The sequence below is a fragment of the Xenopus laevis genome, chromosome 9_10S (genome assembly GCF_017654675.1).
Source record: "Xenopus laevis strain J_2021 chromosome 9_10S, Xenopus_laevis_v10.1, whole genome shotgun sequence".
Classification (NCBI taxonomy): domain Eukaryota; kingdom Metazoa; phylum Chordata; class Amphibia; order Anura; family Pipidae; genus Xenopus; species Xenopus laevis.
This window is the reverse complement of record NC_054388.1, coordinates 613,285-636,452: the sequence shown is the minus strand read 5'-3', so window position 1 is coordinate 636,452 and position 23,168 is coordinate 613,285. Positions and strand designations below refer to the sequence as shown.

Genomic DNA, 23,168 nt, shown 5'->3' with positions numbered 1-23,168 from the left:
TACAGACGAGCGTTTTTACCTGCGCTCCCCTGCGTTCCATTTTTCTGCGTTCAGCCGCAGGGGAGCGCAGGGATAGACGCATTACATTTTTAACACGTGTAGGCACCAAAAACAGGAAAAATGCAGCATGTTGCGTCTCAACCCGCGTTCGGCGCCTACACGCGCCTGTGTGAGTACAGCCCCATTGGAAAAAATGTAATTCCTGCCCCATTGGAAAAAATGTAATTCCTGCGCTCCCCTGCGGCTGAATGCAGAAAAACGGAACGCAGGGGAGCGCAGGTAAAAACGTTCATCTGTAAGAGCCCTTAGTTAGTTTCTGCATTAGGGCTCTTACAGACGAGCGTTTTTAATTGCACTCCCCTGCGTTCCGTTTTTCTGCGTTCAGTCGCAGGGGAGCGCAGGGATAGACGCATTACATTTTTTCCAATGGGGCTGTACTCACACAAGCGCATGTAGGCGCCAAACGCAGGAAAAATGCAGCATGTTGCGTCTCAACCTGCGTGCGGCGCCTACACGCGCCTGTGTGAGTACAGCCCCATTGGAAAAAATGGAATGCGTCTATCCCTGTGCTCCCCTGCGGCTGAACACAGAAAAACGGAAAGCAGGGGAGCGCAGGTAAAAACGCTCGTCTGTAAGAGCCCTTAGTTAGTTTCTGCATTAGGGCTCTTACAGACGAGCGTTTTTAACTGCGCTCCCCTGCGTTCCGTTTTTCTGCGTTCAGTCGCAGGGGAGCGCAGGGATAGACGCATTAAATTTTTTCCAATGGGGCTGTACTCACACAAGCGCATGTAGGCGCCAAACGCAGGAAAAATGCAGCATGTTGCGTCTCAACCTGCGTGCGGCGCCTACACGCGCCTGTGTGAGTACAGCCCCATTGGAAAAAATGGAATGCGTCTATCCCTGTGCTCCCCTGCGGCTGAACACAGAAAAACGGAAAGCAGGGGAGCGCAGGTAAAAACGCTCGTCTGTAAGAGCCCTTAGTTAGTTTCTGCATTAGGGCTCTTACAGACGAGCGTTTTTACCTGCGCTCCCCTGCGTTCCATTTTTCTGCGTTCAGCCGCAGGGAAGCGCAGGAATAGACGCATTACATTTTTTCCAATGGGGCTGTACTCACACAGGTGCGTGTAGGCGCCGAACGCAGGAAAAATGCAGCATGTTGCGTCTCAACCCGCGTTCGGCGCCTACACGCGCCTGTGTGATTACAGCCCCATTGGAAAAAATGTAATGCGTCTATTCCTGCGCTCCCCTGCGGCTGAATGCAGAAAAACGGAACGCAGGGGAGCGCAGGTAAAAACACTCGTCTGTAAGAGCCCTTAGGGTTGGACAAGACTAGAAATGCTCTGCGTTGGTTTAATTACACACTGGACCCCACTGAATGGCTTCAACCCTTGTATCCGAGGTGCAGAATTGCTGACTTCACATGATAAGGCAACAGTCCAGCAGGGAGAGGGTTAAAAAGCAGGGCCCTATTTGAAAATGCAAATTAGGGGTGATAGTGATTTGAACAATCGGGGAAACCACTATTGTTAAATAATAATATGAATAAATAGAACGAAGGTTAATTCTCTACAGATCACTGAAAGCCTAGGAATTGAGCAGACATAATGTGCAAGGCTGGAAGATGCATCACCCATGCAGTCCATCAAATGCGCATAACCCCGTCTAAAACATGCAGTAAGGCATAACAAGAAGCTGAATCCTCCTTATAAATGTCCACAACGTGAAGCCCAGTCCTGTGTGTCAATGGACTGCCGGTTACAAAACCCTATTTTTCCAACACTCGCCAGCAACCAGCGAACATTCTCGTAGCTCCTGAAATAATCAGGTCAATTTGCGACGGCTTCTCTATGAATATTTTTTTCCTTGCGGATGTGCTAAAATGTTGGATGTAAAAATGTATCTGCCCTTGACCTAGATAACGAAGTAACAGAATCTCCATTTAGAGGTATGTTAGGAACAAATGAAATCAATCATGGCCGATTAAAGTCGTCCCTGCATGAAACGCGGAAGGTTGTGTTGAGAAGCTTTTTGCATCAATAGGAGTAGTGTTCGGGCAGCGTAGTTTTCTCTCTGACACACGATGCCTAAAAGGGCTTCTTATTCTTCAAACATTGCCCCAACGGGCTTTCCATACTCAAGATGGGAGCTGAGATGGCAGCCAGCCCTGATGACAGTTAGAAATGACAGCTGGGTTTTCAGTCTTAATTTGGAGCCACTGACAGCCGTAATACCCCACTGTTAGAACACAAAACGTAATATGTGCATTCAAACTTGCGTCCAGCGCATGTGCAGCAAGTTGGTCGGATCATAGGGGGGCACTGGTTGCAGGTAAAGCCTTCCTTGCTCTTAGTACCAATGTGTTGTCTCACCTTGAGAATGGCTTGTGTTAGTCCATTGCTCTAACATGGGGAAGTCTATTGTACCCTATGCAATGATATTATTGACAAGGGACAGCTATTATCTATTATCAAAGTGTCCCCCTGTGCATTATCCATTCTGGTAATTCAGCCCCGACTATTCCAATTCCAAGCCTGGCAGTTGCAATACAAAATATTTATAAATGAAGAATAATTGCAGATGAGTTTAGAATATCGCAGTCAGGAACGCCGGGACAGAAAGAAGGCAAAGCAAAGGCAATGTGGAAGTACATTCACTTCTCAATACAGTATTTCCATTAGACTCATAGGAAAGAAATGAAGGAGTACTTGCCCTTTATAAATGCACTGCATAATGCATAGCTCATAATAAGTGAATGACATTCAAGTTGAAGCAATCTTTCTAAAATTAACATCAATTTTTTTTTTTTTGGAACGAGGTCTCATTTATTCTTCCCAAGCTGACTAAGAGCGCTTGATGTCTCATGCAGACGTGGCTAATGGAGCAGTTAATTAAAATAATAATTAAATAACAATAACCCCCCACACACTGCAGTCCTTGTATTCTCAGGTTTCAGGGCATGAGGATGAAAATGAAGAAGATTAGCACGGACATTCATTTGAAGGCTCATTCACAGACGCAAGATAAACTTCATGCAACACGGTGCAGACACTATTGCACCCAAACACCTTGTGCTGAATGCAGCGCTTCTGCTTGCTACAAAATTGCACCCTGCGCATTTCTGCATTTGCATGTCGTGGAACATAGCAGAGGAGCGTGATATTGTTAAACTTGGAGGATGATGTTGATTGGTCTTACAGTAAATAAGTCTGTTGTGTTGCTGCTTGATCTCTTTGCCTTTCAAAATGCCACACACGGCACCTGCTACTGGGTTTTTCTCTATACAGGATCGGAATACACATTGTAGAGCATCATTATATGTATGACCGACTTTATCGGTACAGTTTTCCCCTTGTAGCTACGTTGTAGCATGATGACCCAATAGATTGTCTACACTTCTGTAGGTCCCACATAAAATAAAGTGTCCCTGATCTGCCCCTAATCCTTTTAGTATATTCCGCTATGCGTCTGGCCTTTGTAGAACCCATTGGACCTGTATAGAAGCTACAAGAAGAGTAGGGTGGGTTAATATGTAGATCTTATTTACACTTACTTTGCTAAAGAACAACATTGTGGTAGCAAGGAAGCTCTGCCCAGAATTTGATACCAACCCAAGCTCTCAATATGAAACACACTGAAAGATATTTTTTCTAAAGGCCGGGGTTTCCTTTTTGATCATGAATAGGCTTTGCTGAGACAATGACTTTCCTCTTTCTGTATAAATTAGCAGAGCTTCTTACACAATGTTCAGAGCCTCCTGCCTTCAAAACAGTTCTTGTACTCTAAGGTATCTTCTAACATGCAGCTAAAAATGAAACCATCTACAGAAATATTAGTTTGGTTTCTTGTGCTTCAATAAAGACTAAATTCCACTGAGGTTCCTACACTATGGAGGCTGGGAAGCCCCGAACTCTCAGACGCACCTGCTATTAGTTGTGTGGAGTCAGGTCAGAGTTCTAGGGTCACTGCTTGAAGATGTCTGGGGCGAGTTGTTTTCATTTGGGCCGTCAGTGAAGGAATGCACAGAACTCATAGAGGTCATAGATAAGTGACCAATGACAGGAGGTCCTGAGGCTGGAGAACTATAACTAGAAGTCTGTTGAATGGGTGTCACTTCTTCTGCGTGCTGTAGTAACCTGGCCCTTTCCATCTCTTCATGAGACAAAGGCGTCCCAGTAGTACAAAGCGTGTTAGTAGGAATGTAGCCCCAGTCCCTTGAAGCATGGAAAGTTTCTGGGTCTACTGGCCTTGGGCAAGCGTCTGGAGAGACTCGAGTGAAATGGACTTGGGTGTATCCAATGTCAGAAGGAAACGCTGCATGTCCCACTGTTCTCTGCATTGGGGATTCCTGTACGAGATGCACAGGGTGGGCTGCGTTGTAGCCGGATCTTGCCTGCTGATCATTGCAACTCAGATGAGCTGATGGTGGGGTGGACAACACTTGAACTGTGTAAGGACATCCGATGGTGCAATTGTACTGCTGGGCAGCCAGAAGGGTTTGGAGTAAATGCATCATGTGCTGAAGCTCCTTGCTCAGCTGGGACACTTCTTGGTTCAGATTGTTTATCTACAAGGAGCAGACACAAACCTTTACTTGTATATGTTTTATAGAAAACCAGTTCAGTATCAAACTCATTAGTTATTACCAAATAATTGTACGATTACATGCCTTCTACAGCCACCACCAAGTCCATAATCTAAGTTCGATTTAAAGTGTCCCCATTGTATTCTGTTAGTAAGTCATAATCCTTTATCTTCGTGTTATTTAAAGGTGCTTTTATTTGTGTCGCTATTTTCAATCCAACCCATCATTCATGAATATTCATTATTATTTGTTAACAAAATAATGTATGCTGATGAGAAATTGGTTTGCTAAAATCCTAGACAAATAAAGTGTCTCTGCAAAGGCTCCAGGCAACAAAGAAACCAGCCTGCCTGCCATTTAATTGAATGGAAATTGCTATTCAAATTTCATCCCAACTTCAAGATTAGGGGAAGCCATGTCCAAAGTTTGAGAATCCCTGTTTTAAGAGGTTAAGTCAGGGGTCCCCAACCTAATGTACCTGTGAGCCACATTCAAATTTAAAAAGTGTTGGGGAGCAACATCAAGCATTAAAAAAGTTCATGGGGTGCCAAATAAGGGTTCTAATTGGTAAACCATATGTGAACCGGCACATTACAGGAGGCTCTGTTTGCCATTACACCTGGTTTTTAGGCAACCAAAATGTGCCTCCAAGACCAAACTTCAAAAATAAGCAGCTACTTTGAGGCCACTGGGGGCAACATCCAATGGGTTGGTGAGTGGCATGTTACTCACGAGCCACTGGTTGGGGGTGTAGACTTACTTTAAGGGTAGATTTACCATTTCATAATCCGTTTTCATTGAACTAGGAATGGGCAGCAGGTAATGCAGTATTGCTAAACCTGAAGTGGACACCTATGTCCTACATCATTACTATGTTGTTTCCCACTACAGCTCACACATCAGCCACTCACTGGAGTTATAGAGAGTTGAAAGTTTGTACCTTCATGTCCAGATAATATTTTGGTTGTAAAGGAAAAACCAAATAACCAGGTTAACCCACGTGGATCTCTTACCTCCAGATTCAGACTGCAGATATTTTGCTTTATTTCCTCTGCTTCTGCAGCCAACAGTGGATTCACCATCTGTATCCCTAAAATAATAGAAAAATGCAATACATTAGAACATATGGGAGATGGTAAGAAACAATGTCTCTACACACAGATACTATAGGTATTGATTTTCCACCTGTTTCCATCAGTCAGTCCTGTGTTTATGTCCCTTTCTCATTTCCAAATCTCATGAGCTGATTTGCCCTCAGTGCCAAATAGTCTTTGTAGAGAACACCAAGACCTTTGATTGGGTAAATAAAGATGGACTCAATATATGAGGACAACTAGACATGGGCATTTTTGCATTACACATATGCAACGTAAAACAGCCCCCCATGCTGGTCAATCTGTGCCTGGTCTGATGCCCTGATACCAGATGTGGCAGTTTAGCTATAACGGCAGTTTAGCCATTCATGGTTTAGACCTTCCAGCAGCAAGGGGAGATAGAGAAGAAAATATGAAAAGTGCATGTATCAGGGCCGGTACTAGGGGTAGGCAGAGTAGGCACCTGCCTAGGGCGCAATCATGGGGGGGCGCACTTTTAAGGGGAATTTTTTTTTCATTTTTTTAAACCCTTTTTTGCATGGCCTTTAATAATTTTTCAATCTCAACCCCCCCTCTTGCCCGTGATTCGTACTGCAGGCAGAAGCAATTCCCACCTCTTTGCAGCTGCTGTCGTAGGAACATATTTTTGGCGATATCTTGGCTTCTGCTTGCACAGGTAAACAGATGATTAGGGGCAATATGATGGACTTTTAGCTGCTGCTGGCACAAATACATATTTGGGAGCAATATGATAGATTTTTGACTGCTGCTGAGACAAGTACAGATTGGGGGCAATATTAGGGATTGGCTGCTGCTGGTTCAGGTATATGGGGCAATATGGTGTCTGCTAGCACAGGTACACAGATGTTTGGGGCAATATGATGGATTTTTTTGGCTGTCGCTGGCGCAGGTACAGATTGGGGTAACAATATGATTGTTTTGGCTTATGCTGGCACAGGTACAGATTGGAGGCATAATGATACTGTAGATGCTGGTACAGGGAGCAATATTAATTGTAAGGTGAGAAATGGTAATGCAGATCCGGATGGGGGAGGGGCACTGATTTAAGCCCTTGCCTAGGGTGCCAAAATACCTTGGCCCGGCCCTGGCATGTATAGTAGACATCTAGTATAGGTAAATCTAAATAAAAAACTAAAATAAAAAAAAATGTGCCATTGTGAATTGTGAAAATGTGTCAAGAACTTCCCACACCTCATTTGAACAGAAGAAGCTGCTCGGATGAGTAGTGAAAAGTCTTCATTGATTACTCAGCAAGTCCAGTTGTTTTTAGATTGACCTATACTAGATATACCATGACCTGGATGAATGAAAATCTTCATAGTCATGTATAGTAGATATTATCCATATGTCTGCATTGCCGAGGCCATTCCATCATGTTAAACGTTGGGATTATGTAATTTAGTGATGTCACTTGTGGAACAATTCATTATGGTTAATGCGCTTGCCTCTTTCCCAGCAGATCTTTTAAGTGCAGAGGTTAAATCCAACTAATTCCAACCTCATAATTTAATAAAGGATAAAAAGCAGAACATGTAGCCGCACACTGTGAAGCATTTAACAGCGGCTGTACATGGACTTGTAAAAAACTGCTGACTTGGCCCCTCCAGCTCGATTTGTTCCCAGCTCGTGGGTGATCAAAGTGTATGTGCCCCTTTTCTACAGATTCAACATGAAAACGAAAGACTCAATTCTACGCTGTTGGCAAGGCAGTGCACAGAATGCCAGAATGCCTTCATAGAGCAGATCATTCCCCCTCTCCTTACATACCGACTGCTGCAAAGGTTCACTACCATTTCTCCTGCATCCCATTTCTCCAGTATTCCCTAGTAGTTGGTCTAACTAGATTTATCGCCCATGATGGAGCCTTCAGTCTATGGGCATGAAGACCTGGTGGCATCTCATTTCCAGACAGCTCAACCTTAGGGAAACAAGACTTGATTGGGGTTTACAATTCTTACATTGTTTTCATGTCGTTATGCATGCCGAGGTTTTATACGTTTGTTGTCCATTTTTATTCCTAAATTTTTCTCCAGCACTTTGATTTGCTTCGATTTGTTCCACTCTAATTAGTCTTCAGTTGTCGCTGATTGCTAAATGCATAACTTTCCATTTATTCACATTGAGCCATCTCTACGGTTTCCCTGCCTAGTCAGCTGTTGTGTCCATTGCATTCTTTATATGATGTCCTTAATCAGGTCATTGAAAACATTTGACCCAGAAGACACTCTGCTTAGCAATCCTGTCCTCAAGTTCTGCTTGGTGTATCAATCTGTTATGTGGAACAGCATGGGGGATCTCAAGTCCAATGGAAATAATGATGTTTTCTGCCATTTGAGCCAGTGAATCCAATCCCTCCAAACAACGACATGAATCTGAGTGATATTATGTAGGAACCTTGTATCTTCTGCTGCCCCATGAGTTGAGACATGACTCAATAAATACTTTGTTTATGGGAGGAATTCCTTTGGTATTTGTTGAGGCTTCTAGAGTATTGTCCAAGGATTGTCCAGGTCTGTCGTTCCTTTTCTTCACAATGGAGTTCAATGGAGCATTGAATTGTAGAGGCAATTGAATTTAGAATACTATAAAGTCATATATGCCATTGTCACTCTAATTGTATTAAATTCAGCCACTGAAAGAAATTCTTAAGGTGCCTCTACCTTACTGCAATCAGAGCACCATTCATTTGGAACTAAAAGAAATCTAATAAAACACTGGTCTTGTAGATCCGGCACATTCATTAATATGAAATTAACAGCCAGAAATGATTGTTTCACAGCTTGAAGTTGTAGTAAAACAACCCCTGGGCAGACATTGATTCTCATGCACGTTGCTATCTCTGAATTCATTTCAATTTACAGTTCACTCATGTGCGCAGGTTTAATAACTGTTAGTATAACAGAAATGAATCGGTGCGTAATAATGATGAGCTTTACTGTCACAATAGAGACATGTGATGTCAACAAGGGTCCCATGATGATGATAATGTTTAATGTCATTACTGCATAGGGGACTGTCACTATATAAATACATGGAGACATTAGTTATCACTTAAAGGTAAACCAAGGCATAAAGCCAATGTATTTTATACATGGCCTTCAAATTTATCCACAGCAGCTCCCCATCTTGGATCATGTTTAGCCTACAAAATGCACTGCACATGCTCAGTGTGACCACGGTTGCAGCTGAAAATGAAATTTAGGAGCCGTCAAAAATATTAAAACTATATTTGTTGAGCAGTAAGTCTGCTTTAATCTGTATTAAATATTTATTAAATATATTTATAGATTATATTCATAGAAATCCTTGGCCTGTCCCCACCATCAAACCCAGGATGCAGTATGGGCCTTAAAGGAGAAGGAAACCTAGTCGGCGCAAAAACCCTCCCCCCTACTGTGTGTTGCTTCCCCTCCCTCCTCCCCCCTGGCCTACCCGTCCCGCTGGGCAAATGCCCCTAACTTGTTACTTACCCTTCTACGCAGGTCCAGTCCAGGGAGTTCACAGACAACATCTTCTTCCACGCGATCTTCTTCCTGCTGTGAACGGCGTTTTGGCGCATGCCTAGTAGGAGCATTTCGCCGGTACGGATCTACTGCGCATGCACAAAAAGTCACAAAGTTTTCCGATTTCACTTCGTGATGCATGCGCAGTAGATCCGTACCGGCGAAATGCTCCTACTAGGCATGCGCCAAAACGCCGGTCAAAGCAGGAAGAAGATTGCGTGGAAGAAGATGGCGCCTGTGAACTCTGTGGACTGGACCTGCGCAGAAGGGTAAGTAACAAGTTAGGGGCATTTGCCCAGCGGGACAGGTAGGCCAGGGGGGAGGAGGGAGGGGGGGCAAAAACACGGGAGGGGGGGAGGGTTTTTGCGCCGACAAGGTTTCCCTCTCCTTTAAGGTTGTTTAGATCACATAGGACAACCATGGAACAGTGAAATGGACACAATGTGAGTTAGAGAGTAAATGTGCCCCAGTATCTTATAATACTCTTATAATATCTTTTACCTGCAGCTGATGATTGTCTGGTGGGAGACCTCGCTCGGGAGTTGTCTACATTAAACTGAAAAGTCTGGCTCTCAGATCCTCCTCCACTGTCTTCTATTCCATCCACCACCCTGGGGAGGTAGAGAAAAATAAAAATAATGTGTTTATCAAAGCTTTAAGGGGTGATCAGGAACCTTCATTCATATCCACTTTATCATCAGAAAGGGACAAAGATATTCGGAGAGATGCAGTCAAAGTGCAGCAATGCTAATACAATGTGAGGCGTCCGAAACTCACCGAGGGCTTAAATTTGGAGGAGGGAATGTGTTTAGGGCAGGGATGAGAAGGTTGACCGGCTTCCGTGAGGTCTCGGCATCAGTCACTCTCTCTGCTTTGCGGCACTGGGGAGAGGGGCTTCGGCCGTGGTTGCCGTGGGCTGGTGAGCGGCAGTTGCGCCTTAAGGCGTGAAACTGTCGCAAGTCATCACCAAGGAGACTGCTGAGGGAGCCTCGCCGCACAGGGCTGTTAAGGTTGGGGAGCAGTAGCTTTCTGCGGGTCATGGTGGCGGGTGAATGACGGAAGAAATCATCGGTCTCATCACTATCTTCCAAGATCGATGCCAGTTTCTCGTCCGGAGTGGCACCAGATTCTGGACGAGGCTACGAGACATTGATACAAAGTTTTCTGCATTACACGGTTATTAAGCAAATTACATGAACATTAAAGGGGATCTAAACTCAAAATAATTGATGTAAACTTACTCAAGGTGCTTCTCTTAGCACCACCACAATTTACATTCATTTTCTGTTTTAGTAGTTTGTGAGATATTAGCAGTTTACACGGAGCTTTTGGCTCAACTGCTCTTTGTAAAGTAACGACTAGTCTTCTTCCCTTAATACTTTGTGTTGTGACCCATTTATTGTCGCTTTAACCATTTCAAGCCTGGCTGTTATAACTTTGACTTGAGGAATGATATTTCCCATAATCTCACGCTTTCTGTTATTGTACAGTATTCAGTTTTTGTTGTTTATTGAATAATAATTATAATAATCGTATGTTTAAGACGTCATCAGGCATCAAGAGGCATCAGGGATAAATGGCTTTCTTTATAAAAAAAAACCCTATAGTGCTATGTAGTCTTAACATGAAGGTAGAAAAGCAGAAAGAAACACCAGATACCTGGGATAGACGTGGCGATCGAGAGAATCTGTAGCAGCCCTAAAAACACAAGAAAACACATTGCTTTAGCAATTCATTAGACGGATATGTTTATCCCTTGCTCTTTGCCATGTTCTTGTGAAGCTAAAGATATTAACAATGGTACTTATACATATGTCTATAGCAATGGGAGGTTTTTTGGTGTCTCTTCTCCAGGAAAGAGTGACACTAGTACCTTTACTCCAGCTTTAAAGGGATACCGTCATGGGAAAACATTTTTTTTCAAAATGAATCAGTTAATAGTGCTGCTTCAGCAGAATTCTGCACTGAAATCCATTTCTCAAAAGAGCAAACAGATTTTTTTATATTCAATTTTGAAATCTGACATGGGGCTAGACATATTGTCAATTTCCCAGCTGCCCCCAGTCATGTGACTTGTGCTCTGATAAACTTCAATCACTCTTTACTGCTGTACTGCAAGTTAGAGTGATATCACCCCCCTCCCTTTTCCCCCCCAGCAGCCAAACAAAAGAACAATGGGAAGGTAACCAGATAGCAGCTCCCTAACACAAGATAACAGCTGCCTGGTAGATCTAAGAACAACACTCAATAGTAAAATCCAGGTCCCACTGAGACACATTCAGTTACATTGAGAAGGAAAAACAGCAGCCTGCCAGAAAGCATTTATCTCCTAAAGTGCAGGCACAAGTCACATGACTGGGGGCAGCTGGGAAATTGACAAAATGTCTAGCCCCATGTCAGATTTCAAAATTGTATATAAAAAAATCAGTTTGCTCTTTTGAGAAATGGATTGCAGTGCAGAATTCTGCTGGAGCAGCACTATTAACTGATGCATTTTGAAAAAAACATGTTTTCCGATGACAGGATCCCTTTAAGGAACCCAGTGCCTTTGCATGAAGATATTTTGTACCTCTTTGTCACATATTGCTTTTCTGCTCCTGTAATAATGGGGCCCATAGGCTTGTATTCACTGTATACCCCTTATAGATGATCAGGGGTTGGCCCAAACTCAGAGGGAGGCACCTGTCTACTAAATGTCCCATGGTGAAAATGTTAACAAGATGAGTTGTAATATTTGTATTGGGACCTGGGCATAGTAAAGCACACTATTTATATAGCAATCTGGGTTTAAACATCAGGTTTAAGGGGTGCATGGGGTTAGCCCCATCATTCTGGGTCAATTGCTGAATTCCATCATAAATGAAGGTAATTGAGCTGCTTATGATAAAACAGGGTGGTCATGGACACTGTCACAAGCACCATTGTTCAAGGAGATGATTTTAGGAAGTAAATTACAGTCATTCCAAGTATTTTGGTTGCTGCTGTTTCCCAAAAGTAGATTAAAAAGACCATAAGCTTTAAGTGCTATAACCCTTCTAGTACTGTTATTAATATATATAATATTATTATTCAATAAGGACAACCTTACATTTGTCTCGCTGCCCTCTCGCAGGTTAAAGGTCAGGTCATGGTGGATATCGGCCATGAATTTGTTGCAATATTCAGGATAAAGTTCCAGAACTTCCAGAAGTCCTCGTAGACTGAGATACTGCAGGTCACAATATGTCAGAGCCTTCACGTCAGCATTTGTTTTAATGACCTGGTCCTTGTTGGACAGGTCAGCACCAATTAGATCTCCTTTACCTGCATCAGAAAGAAAAAAACACAAACTAGTAACACTGGCATGGGGGTTAACAAAAGAGGATGAAGACCACTGTTGGAGGTAAAGATGGTATCGTGGTCTGACTGATACATATTTATGACAAATCTGTTATATCCAGGGTTTATGGGGACCTAAAGCTTCTGGTTAAGCCTCTAATAACTGGATCTCACATACAGGTATGCAGTCAATAGCAATAGTCTAAGTGCATTTAAAGGTAAGGAATAATGGGACTATAGAGAATTTGCGTTATCAGATCAGGTTCATCAGGAAAACATCAAGTTCCTTTGGGCAGAAGCCATTTGCTCCTTGTGCAAATATCTACACCAGGCCAACTAATTGGATGCAGTTTCCACCTGAATGCAGCAAGACCTCTATTCCAAGCTACCAGTGATAATGATGAGAATTACATCTGGATGTGGAAATGATAAAGTTCAGGCAAAGTCCAGGCTAGAAGTCTTGCAAACAGCATTGGTTTCCACTTAAAAGGCATCTGATTCCTTTATGTTTATGAGAAATAACCCAAGCACACAAATGCCAAGCCTTGGAAGTTAGAGGGACAGTGACCCTCATTGGTTCATAAAGCAACATCAGCACACAGTTATCATGGAATATATGTATAATTGGCAGATACACATTGACAACATTTCTTGTGAGAGGGTCATTCAACGGGGACCTGTAATTATCCTGCTCTGATGGAGCTGCTATAAGCAATTATCCCTTTGGCTTTTGATTAGTGAGAAGTATCTGTGACATTAGAAGAATGAAGCACGAACTGGAAAGAGAGGCCTTTGGGATGTCTGTCATCTCATCTCAGAGTGGGCACAAAAATGATACCAGCTGGAAATATACATTGAGTGAAGTGTCATTTGGGCAATGAAATGTACTTTGCTTGTACTGTATAATGATCTTTAGTTATTGGCTGTTACAGTATGTCTGGTGTCAATGGTTTTATACTAATAGAAAGTCAATTAACGTGTTCATATTTGTTGTTTTTCTGTGTTCTACCCAGGGCAGCCATCATGGGGGAGCATGTGGGAATCCAGGCATTGGTCTAGTGGCAGAAGGGGACACAAAAACCCGATTGATGGGTCAAATACCCAATTGATGGGTCAAAAACCCGATTGATGGGTCAAAAACCCAATTGATGGGTCCAATACCCAATTGATGGGTCAAAAACCCAATTGATGGGTCATAAACTGGACTTGTGGGAAGTTCAGAAAGACCCAAGCCTAGGGTGGCTAAGTTTTAGGGGTAGCTAGGATCTGGGCCAATAGTCAGATGTCCTCAATGTGGCTCCTGAGCAGGTCGTGTGCAGAGGTGAGTAGCAGGAAAGTCATGGCTGACCTAGGGTAGCAAAAATGTAAAATCCACCTCAGGCTTGTTTGGTTGTAACAGGGGCGTAAGTCTAATATAAGTAATTACAAAACAACTGGACTTGCTGAGTAATTATTGAAGACGTAAGTCATTCATTTTTAAAACTTGGCACACTTTTCCATCTAGTTGGTAAGATGCATTGCAGGTAGAGGGATAATAAGCCTGTGCAGGAGATCCCCATGACTTATGACGTCCCCAGTTCTACCTGTGGAACACATACTACTTGTTGTAATAGTAGTATTAAGTCGAGTAAGAGCAGAACAATAAGCAATGACTTGTTGCTGTAGGTACTAGACGTGGGGAAAACTTGCCCCTGTCATCCCATAAGGACAATGGGACAAAAGAAACAATGCTGCCCCATACAGATAAATGAACACATTCACATATGAATATTGTTTATCATTTTGACTGGTTCTGTTTCTCGCACATCAGCAGTATGACATTACCAAGAATGGCCAACACCATGTCATCCTTCAAGACCTCTAGGGACCCTGAGCAGACAAAGTAGTTGGCTTGGAGAGCGTCTCCCTGCCTGAGAAGGTATTCCCCCGGCGCACAGAAGGAGGTCTTTATATGCAGCGAGAGGGCACGCAGGCAGCCACGACTTGCAGTCTCAAACACGGGAAGCTGCAATATGTCCTTGTTCAGGTGCATAGCAATATCAGCACGCAACTCGTCTGGGAAGTCTTTCAGAAGCTGGAACAGAAGAAAAGGATAAAATAAGATACTGCCGTCTCCCTATTATCCAGAAGTATCTGCCACTGGCACATGAGCGCAAATGCATTCGCATATTATTCTGAATTGGATTAAATATGTTGCCAGATGATTAAATCAGATGTGCGCCCATGACCCAATTATAATGCAATTTCCTTGGGGGAATGAGAACATTATTAAATTGCTTCTTACCTCGTTAGCATCAATACCATTGTTGACAGACCAGGTTGTCTGAAAGTATTCCAACATGCGCTGCTTAAGCTGCTGCGGCAGCCGGTGAACACGGATAAAGTCCTTGAGGTCCGTCATGCGGGTGTGATAGAGGGAACGGCGCGAGTACATGCGCTGGATAATGGCCGTCACGTTACCAAATACCACGGCGTGCATGAGAGCTGCAGGACAGCAAGGAAATCAATAATAGGGGCTGCTTTGTATTATGGATTATTTATGGATGGCAAGAGGGGACAATTGCCCCACCCTGACTTCTCCAGTTAATTCCAAGAAATTGTTTGCAATTTTAATCCCCAGCAACACAAAACATTTTTATACTTCTCAGCCCAAGCCTTCAGCATTGTCATGAAAAGCTTCATCTTCAGTGGGATGCTCCCCTATGTCATATTAACTTACTTGCCCCCCTGCTGGAAGATTTTCTGTGGACACCCATGCAAAGAAGTGCACCTGATACACACTTTCATCATTATCAATATTCATTTGGATTTGACTTCCCATTCTACTTCCTTTGAAACCAACGCCCTCTAGTTCCCACCAATCAAGAGCCAGTAAACGCTCCCCCCTTTACTATGAGAGCAATGCAGAACTGAAATGCTCAGAATGGCAGATAAGAATTCCTTCTAGTTAATCCCTGGAGCTCGCACGTGCCCGGCATACTTCTACCCGTCATGTGTCTACTGCTCTATCTGTTGCCATCCTTCAACCTCCACTTTTCTCTAGCCTGGTCAAATCAAAATCAATTTTATATGAACGATTTGGTGAGACACCAGACAGATGATTTTAAGCCCACATTTGGGGACATATCTCATTTCAGTTCAATCAAAAGAAATCACAACCGTAGCAGACATTATCTCCTAGTGTGTGATGGGTTTATTTGTTTACCAATAGCTGCATGGGTTCAACTAAAGGGCTATGTAACAAGCAAGTCCTTTTTAATTTATGGAGAAGCCAAAACAGCTGCTATGAGGATACCCAGTGAGGACATATCCAGGGTCCAACTGGCCCGCTGGCATACTGGGAAAAATCCTGGCGAGCCTCTACCCTACTGGGCCCTGACAACTGTCCACAAGCCAGCTCCATGACCATCTTTAATCTTATTTTCCCTGAAGGTGGGTCAAATTGACATGAAGTAAGTAGCGAAGCATAGAGAGTTAGAAGTGTGAAAACTTCCAGCTGGCGTCAACCTAGACACTTTTACCTGTACCGCAGACTTAACAGGGTATTAAATTCACCCAATACTCTCCACCATAGTCATTACTGGTGGTATTTCATGCACTTATATGACTGATGATAAGATCAAGACTGAGAAATAAGACTGAGAGTCTCACCTCCAATGAGCATGGTGCATATGGAGAAAATCTTTTCAGCATCCGTATTGGCGCACACATTCCCAAACCCAACACTGGTCAAGCTGCTGAGGGTAAAGTAGAGGGAAGCAATATATGCACTGCGTATGGATGGTCCTCCCAGAGAGTTGTTTATATAGGGAGCTTCAAGTCTCTTTCCAAGCTCATGTAGCCAACCTTTGAAGAGGCAGGAGGCAAAAACAATAATCTCTATTAAATATTGACATTCAAGCTTCCATACATTTCAAAAAATACAATGTCCTTTGATTAGTATTAGCTCTGACTTTACCAATGTAAATGTTATGAAACTTGTACAAGTTAGAAATTGTCTTTGTAAGGTGGGATTCTACCAATAATATCTAGCAAAAATATTCAGCACTTTGTCTTCCTATAGTCATTCCAAGACCATGGTATCCTTTAAAGTTGAATCTAATGTCTAAAATGAATCTTCCAAACCTTACCAATGTCCCAGGTGACAGGGTCATTACTTTCCATCTCCTTCCGGCCAATGACATACCAGACGCATGCCATCCAATGAGCGAGGAGGGCAAACATAGACATTAGAAGAGTTAGCACCATGGCGCTGTACTGAGAATATCGGTCCAGCTTCTGCAGCAGCCTCAGCAGCCTCAACAGCCTAATGGTCTTTAGTAGATGGACGAGGGACGTCTTTCATGATGAATAGAGTAAAGTAGCAGAACAAAAATGTCAGACTCAGGAAGACACAAGAAGAAAAATGCTAAATAAAGACTTCCAGACCTCTTACGCCTGATTAAATTTTAAGGCAATTTCCGGATACAATGGAGTCATTTCCAGATTCATTTATACAAATACTAGCGTGAAGTTTTTATGAGGAAGACGATGGGAGATGACAAAGGCACGTATACACCAGTTGAACCATATACTCCTTCTGCAATCAGCCCTAAACTATAACCAGCCCTAAACTATAACCCATCACATGGTGACCAATTGCTCTTTGACTACACAGTCAACAACTTCCATCCAACATAAAACAAAAACTTTGATGGTTGCTAATAAGCAGAGTAAATTATGCAAGCTGAATACACTTGTGTTCTCTTGAATGGAATGGCCCATGTGGCACCCAAGGAACCAGTCACCCAAATATAAGGTGGCAAAGAGTGGAAGGACACTGAAAGACAAAGGAGGAAGAAAGTAGGGCATGAGATAAGTGACAAACATTGGAAATGTAAAATAGGAAGAACAGAAATAGGGAGGGGGAGATGAAAGGTGTTAAGGAGAATGATTCTGTAACATGGGACCAAATGGGGTAGAAGATACCATAAAGGGACAGGCCAAATAAAAAGGGGTAGTGAGGGCACACAAATAAATACTTAAGTGAACTTTCTGTTTAATATTTCTGAACTTGGCACCTTCCAAACAAATGTTCTGTTTTCTAAAACCATAATTTGGTGATATCCTATTTAGGAGTTTAACATTTTGATCATTGATCAATGATCAATATACCTCCTTGCTAAATGTATTGGCCATGTCCTTATATATCCTCTGAGTATCAATTGTGCCTGTAAAGGTTTCCTCATCTTGTCTTCACAAAAGCAAAATCTCACGCGTTAGCAGTCCTAGTATCTCTGAAGAATGATTTGAAGCTGTATCTCACTGATACAACACCTTTTCTGAGAAGGCAAATGACATGTTTATAAATAGAAGGTAGTGTGGAAAACACACTTTATGCTTTTGCCTCTAGAGGAGTCTTTTGATTCTTTTTTCCTTTTACCAGGAGAGAGATTTGTTTTAGTGGAATAATATTCTGTATAGCTCAGAGATATGCCAGCTTATCATCAGATGTGAAATTTATCCAATACAATATGATTTATTAAAGTCTGTCCTTATTGTTTCTACTTCTACTGTCAAAAACCATAAGCAAAGCTTTGGCTCCTTTGCGGTTCCATTGTTTACAAGCTCCCAAAGACAATGTGCTTGATGAATGAACGATCATCAACCGTATGGAATAAAAGGCATTAAGGTGTAGGAACCCAAGGCAATCAAGAGAAAACATTTAGATATTATAAAGGCATAAAAAGTTTATGGTAATGGCACACGAAAAGTTTTGTCACTATGATTTTAAAAGAATAACCATGACTGATTATGTTAGAGTCAAGTCAAGTGTTGATGTTTGTTAGGTACAAGTGAGGAATATAATGTTTCCTTAGCGTCCAATTGCAGCACACAAATGGGATTTAGTCCCATTCCCTGTTAATAGGACAGTAGGAACAATAAAGTTTAGCACACATATAAGGATCACCCCTCCCCTCCAACCCTCATGTTTTTTTCTGTCCTACCTTTGGTAGGATAGTAGGAGCGAAGATTTTTACTTTTCTTTTTTTCTGATTTCAGCTCCAAGAGAGCTGTGGACATACAGGGAGCCAGAGAGTCTGGTGGTCCTTGTGGGTTAGGACATGTTCGCACTGCGATTACCCCTTGAGCAGTAGACGCGTTTATTGCCGATTATTCTGGCACTTCCGCGTTCCAGCCGCATCAGGTGACGTCAGCGCGGTGGACGCGATGCGTCTGACGTCATCACGCTCGTCCGGGCCGGAGGCGCCCTATAATGATGTCATGGCGCTCGAAGCAGCGCGGAAAATTATAAAACAATAGCGCTTTACAGCGCAGATTGCCTGCCACTTGTCACTGACAGAAGGACCAGGTTCTAGGGCTGCTGAGTGCTGCAGAAAAAGCCTGAAGGTATGTTCAGGTCCATTATGCCTACTTCTCTCTCTCTCTCTTATGAGGATTAAGGTTGTTTTTTTTTTTTTTTTTTTTTTTTTTTTTCTCTCCATGTATTACAGATGTCTAGTCAGGAAGCTCCCTCTGGGAAGAAAAAATCCAAGACCAGACATTTGATTTGCCGAGAATGTGAGGTTCCATTACCTGATAATTATGAAAGGGGGCGCTGTGAAGATTGTCTTGCAAAAGTACAGAGTGTACCACAACAACCTGAAAGTTCTCTATCCTGGCTTAAAGATTATCTTGAGCAATCTTTTACAGAGATTAAACAATCACTCATACAGAGAGATTCAGGAGAGAGGGAAAAGTCTCCGGAGTCCCTGGATGGGGCAGAATTTACAGTACTTGACGAAATATATTCGTCTTCCGATGGAGAGGAGACAGAGATGGCAGTATTCCATGAGGAATCAGTCTCGAAGTTGATTAAAGCTGTTAGATCGGCTATTGAAGACCAGGAAGGAAAAGATTTGACTACAGTAACTGAAAAAGGTTGGATGCAAAAGAAACAAAAAGTTTTTCCTGTACACCCGGTGATTAAAGATCTCATAGAATTTGAATGGAAAAACCCAGATAAAGCCCCGGTAATTAATAAGAGATTTAAAACACTTTTTCCTATTAGTGAAGAAGCTAAAGTTTGAGAATCACCTCCAAAAGTAGATGTCGCGGTGGGTCGCCTATCCAAGAGAACTACTATCCCTGTGGAAGATGGTTCAGGTCTTAAAGATGTCATGGACCGTAAAGCTGAATGTTCCCTCAGACGCATTTATTCCACTTCTTCTAATCAATGCAAGCCCCTGATTGCGGCATCAGAGGTTTCCAGGGCCCTCAGGAACTGGGTAGTCCAGTTAGAAGAGGATATACAGGGAAAAACTCCTAGAGAGAACCTGATTAAAGATATAAAGATCATTAAAACTGCATCTGAATTTCTTTGTGATTCATCGATTGAAGCCTTGAAGCTTGCCTCCAGAAATATGGCACTGGCTACCGCCGCTAGGCGGGCTATATGGCTAAAACCTTGGAGAGCGGATTCTACATCTAAGATAAATTTATGTAATATGGATTTCGAGCCTGGACATTTGTTTGGATCCAAACTAGATACTTTAATGGAAAAATTGTCTGACGAAAAAGGGAAATCTCTGCCACAAGATAGAGCAAGAAGAGGTAGAAGCTTCTTTTTTCGTAAACAAAGAAGATCTTCACCCAGACCGCGGTTGTCCAAATATCCTGAGAGGGAGAAAGAGAAAGAGAGACCTCAATCTTTCAGAGGACAAGGAGCTAGAGCTACAAGAGGTAAAACGAGGGGTTTTTCAGGAGGATATCGATTCTCTTCATGACGCCAGAAGTTTGGAGGTGGGAGGCAGACTAAAATTTTTCTATCCCCAATGGAAATCATTTATCACCGATTCATGGGTTCTGCATCTTATAAAAGAAGGTTACAGAATAGAGTTTCTGAGACAACCACCTCAAGAATTTGTCGTTACCCAAACAGATTTTTCAACTCAAAAACAGCAAGCACTAGAGAAGTCCGTGATAACATTTTTACAAATGAATGTACTAGAGGAAGTTCCCCAATTAGAAAGAGGTTCGGGAACATATTCCAGAATTTTTTTGGTCCCAAAGCCAAATGGAACATTCCGAATGATTATCGACCTAAGAAGGTTAAACAGATTTATAAGAAAGAAGCATTTCCGAATGGAATCCATAAAATCAGTTATACAGATTCTAGAAGAGGGAGATTTTTTGGCCACTCTAGATTTAAAAGACGCATATCTACACCTGCCGATATTTGCAAAACACAGGAAATATCTAAGAGTGGCAATAACGGTCGACAATCAGCTTCGACATTTTCAGTTTCAGGCTCTTCCCTTTGGAATAACCTCAGCCCCCCGTGTTTTCACGAAAGTGGTAGTATCCGTAGTAGCCGGTCTCAGGGAAGAAGGAATTCATATTGTGCCGTATTTGGACGACTGGCTAATAAAGGCAAAGACAGCTTCTTTACTATCAGAACATCTTCAAAGGACACTCGAAGTTCTGAAGACCCTCGGATGGATAGTGAATTACGAAAAATCCTCTCTCCAACCTTCAAGACAAAAACAATTCCTGGGGTTTGTCTTAGATACAGAAAAGATGAAAATAAGTCTGACAGAACAGAGGACGAGGGCTCTTCAAGTTCAGATCTTGGAATTACAGTCACATGCCCCGGCATCCCTTCGTCAGATGATGAAAGTATTGGGCCTTATGACATCGTCCATAGAGGCAGTGCCTTGGGCACGCTTTCACATGAGGTATCTCCAAAACGAGATACTATCCAGATGGGATCGAAAATTATCTTCCCTGGATTCAATGATATTCATCCCGGTGGGAGTAATGGAAGCAATGAATTGGTGGCTCCAGAGGGACAGATTAAGACAAGGGAGATCAATAACAGAACAAAATTGGCTCCTTGTCACAACAGATGCCTCCAAAATCGGCTGGGGTGCGCATTTGGGGTCCCTTATGGTCCAGGGGAGATGGGATCTGATGGAGAAGTCTCTCTCTTCAAACTTCAGAGAGCTAAGGGCAGTATTTCTAGCCTTGAAAGCATTCCAGCCAAGGATCAAGGGACATGCGGTCAAAATTCAGACAGACAATATCTCTGTAGTGGCTTACCTGAACAAGCAGGGAGGGACAAGGTCCAGAATTCTCCTAACAGAGTCCCTAAAGATCCTCAGATGGGCAGAGGACAATTTACAGGATCTCAAGGCAGTTCATATAAGAGGAAAGGACAATTGTCTGGCAGACAGGCTGAGCAGGGGGAAAGTGTGCCCAGGAGAGTGGTCTTTAAACCAAGTAATGTTTCAGAAGATCATACACAGGTGGGGGAGACCAGTGGTAGACTTGATGGCAACACGCCACAATGCAAAGACAACCAAATTTTGCTCCCTATACAGGGAAGACAACCCTTGGGTTCTGGATGCTTTTTCCATAGAATGGAAGTTCAGACTGGCATATATTTTCCCTCCAATCCCCTTAATCGGCAGAGTTCTGAAGAAAATCAGACGGGAGCAATCTTCAGTGATAGCCATAATACCTTTTTGGCCAAAAAGGAACTGGTTCTCGGGCCTGATGGAGATGTGTCAGGGAGAATATTGGGTTCTTCCATTAACAAGAGATCTGCTGAGCCAGGGACAGCAGTTTCCCTTGGACCTACAACGCTGGAGACTGACAGCGTGGAAGTTGATAGGCCCCTATTAGAAAAATTGGGTCTATCGGAAGAGGTTGTAAATACATTACTTCAGTCAAGGAAGCCATCAACATCTAAAGTTTATGCCAGAATTGTTAAGGCTTATAAGAAATGGTGTGTTTCTCAAGAAATTTCTTGGTCCAATACGAATAATAACCAAGTTTTGGAATTTTTGCAAAAAGGCCTTGAGAAAGGTCTTAAGCCTAATACCCTCAAGGTTCAAGTATCGGCGTTATCTGCTTTTTTGGGAATTAGATTTTCCGAGAATCCTCTCTTTAGAAGGTTTATTAAAGCTGCAGTAAAGCTCAGACCAACAGTAATACACCCTATACCACAGTGGGACTTAAACGTGGTCTTAGAAGGTTTGTGTGGAATTCCTTTTGAACCACTGGATAAATCAGACATAAAACACTTATCCTTTAAAGCACTATTCCTCACGGCCATAACATCAGCTAAAAGGGTCAGTGAGCTACAAGCATTGTCGGTCAAAGAACCTTACATCAGGTTTTTTCAGGATTATGTTTTATTAAGAACAACTCCCCACTTCAGACCGAAGGTTGCATCCTGGTCTAATATAAATCAAGAGATTTGCCTTCCTACTTTTTTACCAGAACAGAATACGGCGGAAGAAGTTCGGTTGCATTCCCTTGATGTGGGGAGGATTCTCAAAGAATACATCAGAAGAACTCAAGATTTTAGAGTATCTGAAAGCTTGTTCATTTCTTTCTTTGGGAAGAACAAAGGGAAGACAGCTTCAAAATTATCTCTGGCCAGATGGTTAAAGGATACTATTCAGACATGCTATATCGCAGATAATCGTTCTCCTCCTTTATTTGTCAAAGCACATTCAACCAGAGCTACAGCTACATCTTGGGCAGAAAAATTTCTAGTCCCAATGGATCAAATATGCAGAGCGGCTTCTTGGTCGAATCTTCACACTTTCTCCAAGCACTATAGACTAGACATACAGGCTTCCCAGGAGGCAGCTTTTGGAA

General features: G+C 42.6%; 1 protein-coding gene across 1 annotated transcript in view; it reads right to left on the bottom strand.

The window, feature by feature from the left end:
- Nucleotides 1-2,051: 2,051 nt before the first annotated feature.
- kcnh4.S (potassium channel, voltage gated eag related subfamily H, member 4 S homeolog) overlaps nucleotides 2,052-23,168 on the bottom strand; it is a 63,673-nt gene continuing 42,556 nt past the window's right edge. Inside the window, exons 7-16 of the mRNA XM_041578302.1 lie at nucleotides 16,649-16,856; nucleotides 16,170-16,364; nucleotides 14,803-15,002; nucleotides 14,343-14,592; nucleotides 12,289-12,503; nucleotides 10,860-10,898; nucleotides 9,978-10,339; nucleotides 9,702-9,811; nucleotides 5,596-5,672; nucleotides 2,052-4,564 (exon numbers count right to left, since the gene is read on the bottom strand). Of these exons, the coding sequence (XP_041434236.1) occupies nucleotides 3,941-4,564; nucleotides 5,596-5,672; nucleotides 9,702-9,811; nucleotides 9,978-10,339; nucleotides 10,860-10,898; nucleotides 12,289-12,503; nucleotides 14,343-14,592; nucleotides 14,803-15,002; nucleotides 16,170-16,364; nucleotides 16,649-16,856 (2,280 nt within the window). The 3' untranslated portion in view covers nucleotides 2,052-3,940. The remainder of the gene's footprint in view (nucleotides 4,565-5,595; nucleotides 5,673-9,701; nucleotides 9,812-9,977; nucleotides 10,340-10,859; nucleotides 10,899-12,288; nucleotides 12,504-14,342; nucleotides 14,593-14,802; nucleotides 15,003-16,169; nucleotides 16,365-16,648; nucleotides 16,857-23,168) is intronic.